The 9997-nt window shown below is 33.5% G+C and overlaps 1 protein-coding gene across 11 annotated transcripts in view; it reads left to right on the top strand.

Annotated features, from left to right (window-relative positions):
* Window positions 1–452: 452 nt before the first annotated feature.
* The window catches only part of LOC127732453 (transient receptor potential cation channel subfamily M member 3-like), a 99154-nt gene continuing 89609 nt past the window's right edge, over window positions 453–9997 (top strand). For 8 of the 11 annotated variants that reach the window (XM_052241494.1, XM_052241495.1, XM_052241493.1 and 5 more), the window contains exons 1-7: window positions 453–570; window positions 3506–3609; window positions 5195–5465; window positions 6144–6235; window positions 7507–7555; window positions 8301–8432; window positions 9749–9994. In XM_052241494.1, the coding sequence (XP_052097454.1) occupies window positions 475–570; window positions 3506–3609; window positions 5195–5465; window positions 6144–6235; window positions 7507–7555; window positions 8301–8432; window positions 9749–9994 (990 nt within the window). In that variant the 5' untranslated portion in view covers window positions 453–474. The remainder of the gene's footprint in view (window positions 571–3505; window positions 3610–5194; window positions 5466–6143; window positions 6236–7506; window positions 7556–8300; window positions 8433–9748; window positions 9995–9997) is intronic. The other 3 variants (XM_052241496.1, XM_052241500.1, XM_052241498.1) reach the window with 3 other exon arrangements.

The following is a 9997-nucleotide window of genomic DNA, read 5'->3' as shown; positions in this document are numbered from 1 at the left end:
AACATGTTTAACCCCGCCGCATTTTTGCGCCTGTCACAAGTCAGGAACTTCTTGTCTTTGTTAGTCTTGTATGTTTTTTTTTTTAGATTTTGGTTCGTTCATATGTTTCGGAGTTTAGTGTGACGTCCATTTTCTCTGAACTAGTACACATTTTTGTTTAGGGGCCAGTTGAAGTCGGTCTCCGGGTGCGGGACTTTCTCTCTGTATTGAAGACCCATTGGTGGCCTTGGGCTATTGTCTGCTCTTTGATCGGATAGCTGTCTCATTGACATATTCCCCGTTTCCATTCTCAATTTTATTTAGTACGTGTATCCGTTTAATACTTCATTTATTGATTTTATTTCTAACCGTATGTCAAAAGTAATATTATAAAAATATGTGTCTTATATATTACCTTATTTACATTTTATTAGTAAATGATATCAAATGATGCTGTTTGTTTTAAAAGGTTTTACTGCACCAGAAGCAAAGCTTATGAATAGGGATTCTGAATGTTACGGTCTTGTATTTTTGGCTTTGCTGCATAAACAGTACTGGATTGGTGCCCAACAGCTTGTAGACTTGGAATATGTAAGTTCAAATGAAAAGATTTTTTATAAAAAGAAAAAGAATAAATATAGAACCGACCAGTAAATCGTTGACTAATAGCACTTAGTATGCAGTAGTATTTCACGACATTTGAATACTCATTTCTAATTCAGATCAAAGGCGGCAATATATGGAAAGAACATTATTTCCTACGAGTATTCAATGCATCTCTCAACAGAACAAAATGAACTGGTTTCCGATGTCTTAATGTGTGATAGCTAATATTTCCAATCCGTCTATGTGTAGATTTGTTATGTGGAACTGAAAGAATTAAGTACACTAATTTAAAAAAAAAACAATAACATATAAGAATACTAAAATTCCAACAGGTTCTGTAAATATGGGAAACATTAGTTTACCGAGGTTATCATATCGCGAAAACGATTATAGTCAACTTTCCTCAAATTTCTGTTGACGCGGTTGATGTGTAAGGGTAACACCCATGTGGGTTATTGAGTGAAGGGATGTCATCAGTATGTCTGAAAGTGAAACTAAAGAACTTTGCAAGGTGCATTTTGTTTTGTCTTTGACAAAGTTCTGTATGAATTCTGCTTTATACTGGTACAAAAAGAAGTAAGCAAGTTAGTATTAGTAGTGGCGGATCCAGCAATTTTCATAAAGGAAAGGGGGGGGGGGGGGGCACAGACTGCCACAAGAGGGGGCACACTTAGTCATGCTTCAGTGATTCCCTAAATAATCAAACACATTTTTCCGACAAAGGGGGGGGGGGGGGGGCACCCTGCCCTCCCTAAATCCGTCTCTGATAAGTAGTTCCCCTTAGAATACCGACTGTTGAACTATCAATCCACCAAACTCAACCACAGTGTCGTTTAAAAAGTCAAGCACATTCATTATGTCTTTTTTATTGTATTTTTTTGGTTTAAATCGGTGTAATTTTTTTTTTTTACAAAATAAGATTAATCACGGCCATAAAAAGGAATTTGTATCTACGATCCCCATTTTTGTAAAAAAAACTCTCTGTTTCATGAGACGATGTAGTCGATCTGTCATTTGTGCATAGGTAATAGTAGTGCCATTCGTAGAAAATTAAAAACATTTGATATAACTGCAAAACAATAAATATTCTGATTAAAGATTTTGTAGTAGATCTTTAGAATTCTTAAGAATCCACATATGACCTACGCCGCTGGTTGTACATACCTCATCATAATATATTCAAAGGTCATCTTTTACTGCAAAAAGAATTGACCATATGGTAGTAGGTATTTAAACATTCGATTTTCAAATGTTTGGCTTTATTTACATTTTACTTGCATTGGACCATTACCGCTGCTGGTATACATGTTTAATCTTTGTTCTAATTCCGATACATCCAGATACTTCTGGAATTGTAGTTCATCATACAATCCTTTTATTATTAACTGTTGAAATAGTTTCTACTCTCATGTATAGAATAACAAATTGAAAACAACACGTTTAATAATTTCATGCGTCCGAAGCGCTTTTCTGGATTTACCTTCATCAGGAACGCTCAAAGCCAAACATTTGATATCCGAGGGATGTATAAGTACCGAAACAGTTGAAAAGCTATATGACAAAAAAACCTAAAATAAATAGCCAAATTCATCTAAGGTCAACTTTGTCTGAGGGAGTTGAAACCTTAGTTTCTTTATAATTTCAAAACTTATAAACAGACAATTTTAGAAAGGTTTGTTATAAATCATGTCAGTACCGAAGTACTGACTACTGAGCTGATGATACCCTCGGGGACTGATAGTCCACCAGCAGAGGTATCGACCCAGTGATGTAAAAAATTGAAAACAACACGTTTAATAATTTCATGCGTCCGAAGCGCTTTTCTGGATTTACCTTCATCAGAAACGCTCAAAGCCAAACATTTGAAATCCGAGGATGTATATAGCTGACATAATCCGTATTTGTTACGACTTTAAAAATAGGGGTTTGAATGCTCTTTAACTTCATACTGAATGTTCGCCTTCCAACTTTGTTAATTAAAGCGCTACTGAAAATTCGTATGAAGACGAAATACAACTCAAATTAAAATACCAATTTTAGAACGATACAATTTTATTTGTTAAACGCCCGTCTGACGCACTAGATTACAAGCCTTGTAGATGTGATGAGTTTATATAAAGGAAATTATCATATAGTATACCCTTACAGAAACGCTAACGATACCATACATCATATGACGAAAGAAACGCTGCACGATATATTACGACGAACGAAAGGCTAATTTATACCATGCGCTAAATGATACAATATAATATTAAATAACGAGAAGCTGTAGTCAACTAGATGATTATCTATATAATGAACGAATGATGTATGGAGATACACGAATATTGTACTAACAATGCTCAAACGCTATAAGGACGATCCAAGAATGTTGAAAGAACGATGCCCGACTGAAAAAATATATTTACTCTTACGTTAATTTATATCTGAAAAACTCGTATTGCAAATTGTGTTAAGAAGCGAAGAATTAAACCACAAAATATCAGTTTATTCGATGAAGTTTATTTTAAAAAATGAGAACAAACAAAATATATAAAATATATATATCTATATATATAAACAAGTCTAAATTGAAAACAACGTTCAAACCTATGGTTGCGTTGGATAAAAACCGCAATTTTTGTACGTGTGCATGCAAAACAAATTTCATGGTAGAGGGGTCTAAATACAGCACAAACAACATTTTCCAAAATACCAAAAAAGTGAAAAAGTATATTTTAACAAAACGCATTTGACTAGCAGGTCGAAAAAAGGATGTTCTTAAACCCTGCTGACTGCCATGGCGATTGCCAAATAAACGGATCACCAGATGTAACAAAATGGATCTTAATTCTTAATTTAATACCAAACAGAAAACAATATAGGTTCAGATATAATACCTTATAAAAGATGACCAAATTAACATTTCTTCATTCAGATTGGGAATCATCATCTTCTTGTTGGGTGTGCTATATTAGAAGATGAAATCAGAAATTGGAAAACAGCGACACACTTGAAGGAAAACCTACAACGTTTAAAAAAGTAATAATGCAAATAAAATAAAACATATTACAACGTGTTTATTACTGATTGATTGACTGCTGACTTAACGTCCAGTTGCAATTATTTCATGCGTTTAAAGGACGAATGCTTTAAATACCTCGACGTAGTGTATGCTTCTTGTGTAGCCAAAGCATTAATGTTGGCAATCAAATGTCAATTTTGCGATGAGATGTGCATTGTAGCATAGGTCTCAAAAAACATGTTTAACCCCGCCGTATTTTTGCGCCTGTCCCAAGTCAGGAGCCTCTGGCCTTTGTTAGTCTTGTATCATTTTTAATTTTAGTTTCCTGTGTATAATTTGGAGTTTAGTATGACGTCCATTTTCACTGAACTAGTACACATATTTGTTTAGGAGCCAGCTGAAGGATGCCTCCGGGTGCGGGAGTTTCTCGCTGCATTGAAGACCCACTGGTGGCCTTCGGCTCTTGTCTGCTCTATGGTCGGGTTGTTGTCTCTTTGACACATTCCCCTTTTTCATTCTCAATTTTATTTAATAAATCTGATATTAAAAGACTAATTTAAAGATAGCGTTTACGTTTGTATTTTAACATCAACAGCTTATTACGACCTAAAGGTACAGTTGACGTCACTGATTTGGTCATGCATTTAAAAAAATATAAAAACATATGATTAAATGACAAGCCCTCATTCAAAATAGCAATTTTAAATTGCTCAGAGATTAGATGATTTGTGAATATCTTCAAATGAAATGACTAGAAATTTGAATCTTAATAAACAATATTCCACATAGAAATGACTTGCTTGTTTTGTAAATCTACTTAGCAATTTCTTTTCTGCATGAGTGTTTATTGCTTGATTTTATGTGTATCTAGTTAATTCAAAAGAAGGAAATGAGATACGATTGCCAATAAGACAACTTTCCATAGGACAAAGATATTAACAATTACATGTCATCTTATGGGCCTTTTTAAATGCGTGAACCAAACACCATATAGTAAGTTTTAAAAGACAAAATGTGACACATTTCAGAAGAAAAAATCAAATTACCTGATTTATACTATAAGAATGAATGGTTAATGATAAGGTAGACAGAAACAAACGACAAACAACAGATAACATGTGGCTGGCTTGGAAAAGTCACATAAACAAACGACAAACAACGGATAACATGTGGCTGGCTTGGAAAAGTCACAGAAACAAACGACAAACAACGGATAACATGTGGCTGGCTTGGAAAAGTCACATAAACAAACGACAAACAACGGATAACATGTGGCTGGCTTGGAAAAGTCACAGAAACAAACGACAAACAACGGATAACATGTAGCTGGCTTGGAAAAGTCACATAAACAACGACAAACAACGGATAACATGTGGCTGGCTTGGAAAAGTCACATAAACAACGACAAACAACGGATAACATGTAGCTGGCTTGGAAAAGTCACAGAAACAATGTGTTTGTAAACGCTCAATCTTCCCCTATGCTGTAATGTAACTTCAATTGTTAACAATAGTTATAAGTGAAGGAGATGTGGGAGGTATATATATATATATATATATATATAAATATAAGTCTTTTCATTTTGTTAATATATTTTTCAAGTGCCTTCACTGAAAGAGTTATCTGCATAATTCGGCATATCTATGATGCTGATGTTACAAAGGAACGAAAGAAACAAATGACAATAAAAGAGAACAAAACAGAGGAAAGAGAGCTGGGTGATGCCATCAATCATGCAGGAAGGCTTTTGTTGAATCATGGATATCTAATGGATGCTATCAGCAGTAAAAACCAAAATTTCGTTGAAAACGACACAGTAAAGAAAATCTTAAAAAAGATGTGGTATGGTACAGAGAATATAGATGGTCAGACGGTAAGTAAACAAAACTAACATTTCATTGATATGATTAATCCGTTGGCTTGTTTATATCTAAAATCGTTCCGTTACGGGGAGAGATGACGAAAGTAAGGAAGCGAATGTAAGACAAGGAGAATCTCAAATATGTAGGAACGAACTAATTGACAATCAAAAAAATGCTACCTTACCCACACATCCCCCCAAAAAGGAGAAAACAATAGACAAAAAGAAATACGCAAAACAACTTCATCAAATTTTTCGATAATTTTCAAAATGAGCAGAATAATTTGAATACTAGGGCAAATATCTAAACAATGTAGAACATCCAAAAACAAGAGAATACCAACGTGAAAATACAAAAAGACATTTTAATCATAACGAAACGATAGAACGATATATATATATATGCCATCAAGTTTTCGAAAAACGTAGGATTTTCTACTGCAGGAATTGATACCTAGCTGTATTTGGCAAAACCTTTCGGAATTTTAGGTCTTCAATGCTCTTCAACTTCGTACTTTATTTGGCCTTTAAATATTTCGATGTCACTGCTAAGACTTTTGTAGATGAAACGCGCGTCTGAATGGTATCTATGATGAGGTTATGAAAATATAAGATCATTGGTGTTACAATTGGTAAACAAGACTAGAACCTAAAGCTACATTAAATATGTAATAAATGTTTTGTTTTCAGACTTTTTGGTATATTGTTCTGTTCTCAGTCCATCTATTTGTGATGCCTTTATTAATGATTAACATGGAGATGGATAATCGTCTATTACTTTGGTAAGATAAATTTTGCAACTCAACATCCTTCTGTATTACAATAAATGCAATTATCGCTATTTTGTGCATTTTTCCTTTGATCTTTTTGGTGATAATTTTTCATATCATGCTACTCGCTGGAGATGGAATATTATCGTCAGAAACTAAGGGCGCACGTGACGTTGTCAATGTAAACATGAACGACCTCATTGGCAAAATAGCGATAAACAGATAATCAATGGTCTTTCAAACTCGAGGATGTTTATCAGCCACATCTCATCTCAGGGCTGTCGCCCGTTCGAAAAATCATTAATAATCTATAATTATGTATCTGTTAAAATATGTATTTCATTGAACTATATCAAAACGTTTAATGAGTTCTATCAACCCTAATCACACCTGACTTGATATCGTTTTTGCTTTCCAATAAGATAATTACTATCGTTCATGTTACTCTTTACGTATCTTATTATATCCTTGTCATACTCAGCTTTCGCGGGTGATATCCGATGCCACTTGAAGGGAGAGTGCTATGATCTATGCACGTTAAAAACCCATTTAAATAACTCTTAATAGTTGTCCCTATCCATTGTTGTCTGTGGCAGGTGTTCATCTGTAAATTCATCGCCTCGTCCTACTAAGCAGAATTTATTGCTAATGCTTAATGTGTCAAATCCTTAATTTGCGTTATATGTATTCAACTAGTTGTTGAAAAAACAGCGACCAACCTATCACATAGAATATGTAAGAGTCCAACCCAGGAACCCAAAAGCAATATTTTTGTGTCGAGACCTTCATTTCGCTATGCAGATTCACTCCAAAATTCTTCCATCACATCATGCAAAAATGGGAATGGTAAATATGAATACCTTGGTTTCGGTCATGATAAATCTAACTTACTTATAATCACACGCATGCCAAGACTATAGTCACCAAAGATTATATCGTAAAAATGCTGGACATTTTGATCGACAATATATAAGTGTTGAATTTTGTCGATCGATATTTCAACGAAAATTGTAATTTTGTGTGCACTGTAGGGGAAGTTTAGCATATATAAATCGGACTATGTTTTTGCTGATAAACCCTAACATTGACCTTTGGTTGATTTGAGAGCCTTATCTTACAGATTCTCGGATATTGAAGTTTTCACATCCTTGGGATTCAAGGGTTCGAGTTTGTTCTTTCCTAATGACATGCATAGTAACTAGCTATACAGGTATCATGAGAGTAACTATTTTTTATTCCGGTAACCATTCTAAAATAATCGTTAACTTTTCAATTTATTTCAGGTTTTACAAAAAGTACAAGCTGCCATTCATGAAAATATTTATACATTCGGTATGAAAGTTCATATTTTACACAATTTGCAAACCTAAACAATGTAAACATTACAGTTGCCTATAATTGCTAACATCCACTTCACTTGAACTTTGGTGGATAGTTGTCTCATTGGCAATCATACCACATCATATCATTATTCATGATTTTACTATTTTTTTGGTGATGTTGTACCCTTATAGACTTGCTTATTATATTTTGTAGTGTACTGTATCATATTTATATGATCCATCGCCTCGTAAGATTTATCGTTGGCTATTATTCAGAAATTTTCTATTTATCATTAGTACATAATACTTGTAAATCTTTTTGTTTCTAAGAAATGCATTCACTTAATTGTGTTCATTGTGTCTTGTCTTTTGTCACAAGATTACTCAATGTTTTGTTTAAGTATTCAACTGGTTAATCGATACACACTTGACTTGTTTAAAATTTCTTTTAACGTTTCAAACCAGTCAATTTCGTTTTATCAACAATCAACGTATTAAAAGTTACATAAATATGTCGTATTCATACAGCATCAAAAAGTTTATATGTTTCTGCATGGTACGCTACTAAAGTCCGTCAACGAATAACACATTAACCCCAAAAAAAAAATCACGTCAGCATAATATCAACAGTTGTAATTTCAATTTAGACTACAAAACATTGCAAAGCTAAGAGTGTGTAACAAATATTTTCTAAATAATGACGCTATGGCAATATATTTTTGTAATAACATTTGTTTAATTTATTAATGTTACAGCTGGAATTCACTTTTCTCCTTCTTGCATATGCATACATGTTGCTGTTTGACTACAGAGAAGATGGAATCACCTATATTGACTTTATTATAATAGCGTGGATGGCTAGTTTCTTTGTAAATGAAACAAAACAGGTGACCTCTTATGTCGACAGTAAAATATGTCCAAAATCTCATGCTTTTTCTCAACTGTTTCCTTGATTAAACAGTTGAATCTTATTCATATTTATGATAATTTTACTTATACTTAATAATCATAATATCAATTGTTGAACCTTTCCGCCCTTTAGACGCATTCCTTATTACAAACTAATAGAAATATTGTATCACTGATGGCAGAGTAGAAATGAATGACAAAATGCTATACATTATATATATAAAACTCTTTCAATTAAGACAAAACCGTGTCTGGACTTGCGTCGCTGTACGCAAATAAATAAGGTAACATGCATACTGAATCATAACTGATCATGCCCTCTCATAGAAGAACAGTCATTTTAACGAAATATTTCATTGTTAAACGAGTGTGGTAAAATCGAACTATCGGCAGACAAGAATTTGCTGTACGGCAGATGTAAAAATATCTCAAATGCTACAACTCAACATTATCAAGCTGCAGACCAAATATAAAATAATTCTTTTGCAGAGAAGCAAAACAGGTTTCATGAAAGTTTTATCTTACGCTTAATATTTGACGGACAGGGTCAATTGAAAACTGCGACAAAGGAGATGACTTCAATCTACCATTATGAACATTCTATGCTCATGTTAAAAGGTTTCAAAAGAACTTAATATGGAGTTTATGTACATTTGTATATTTTGGTTATTTTTTACTTTGTCTTCCCCTGTATGATTTTCTGAAAAGCGTGTTGTTGTTTACAAGTTAGCTCCTGATACATGGTGTCTAGATTATAACGACGGGTGCCACATGTGGAGCAAGATCTACTTACCCTTCCGGAGCAATTGAGATCACCAACCGTTTTTGGTGGGGTTCGTGTTGCTCAGTTTTTAGTTTTCTATGTTGTGTTTTGTGTCCTATTGTTTGTCTGTTTGTCTTTTTCTTTTTTAGTCATGGCGTTGTGAGTTTATTTTCGACTTAGGAGTTTGAATGTCCCTTTTGGTATCTTTCGCCTTTCTTTTATCAAGTCACTCTCAGTTTTGTATAAGTGTAATGGACAATATCACTAATGACTGGCTGTAATTATAAGTGTGCTATTTATGAATGATACCTTATCGGAATAATAGTAGTGTTATAGTCTATAGAATATGAGTAAAAGTTTGAAGAAGGTGAGTAATAGTTTAAAGAAGGTGTGTAATAGTTTATAGGAGGTTAGTAATAGTTTATAGACGGTGTGTAATATATAATAGGAGGTGTGTAATAGTTTATAGAAGGTGTGTAATATATAAGCTTAAATTGGTTCCGTTTAATATACATGTCTATTTTGTTTTAGGTTATTGTTGCTTTAGTAAGAAAAAGAATCAAACCATATTTTCGTGATTGGTGGAACATAGCAGATTGCATTTTGATTATAGGATATACGTCTGGAATGCTACTGAGAGCTGTTGAAGGATCTTTTTTCCGAACTACGTCAAAATGTTTATTAGTTGCAATATTTATGCTTATTTGCATAAGATTACTCAGTTTGTACTACATAAATGAGTTTCTCGGACCAAAGTTAATCATAATTCGAATGATGGTA

This window comes from Mytilus californianus, unplaced genomic scaffold (genome assembly GCF_021869535.1).
Source record: "Mytilus californianus isolate M0D057914Y unplaced genomic scaffold, xbMytCali1.0.p SCAF_24, whole genome shotgun sequence".
Classification (NCBI taxonomy): domain Eukaryota; kingdom Metazoa; phylum Mollusca; class Bivalvia; order Mytilida; family Mytilidae; genus Mytilus; species Mytilus californianus.
The sequence above is the reverse complement of the archived record's forward strand: the minus strand, read 5'-3'. Positions and strand labels throughout refer to the sequence as shown.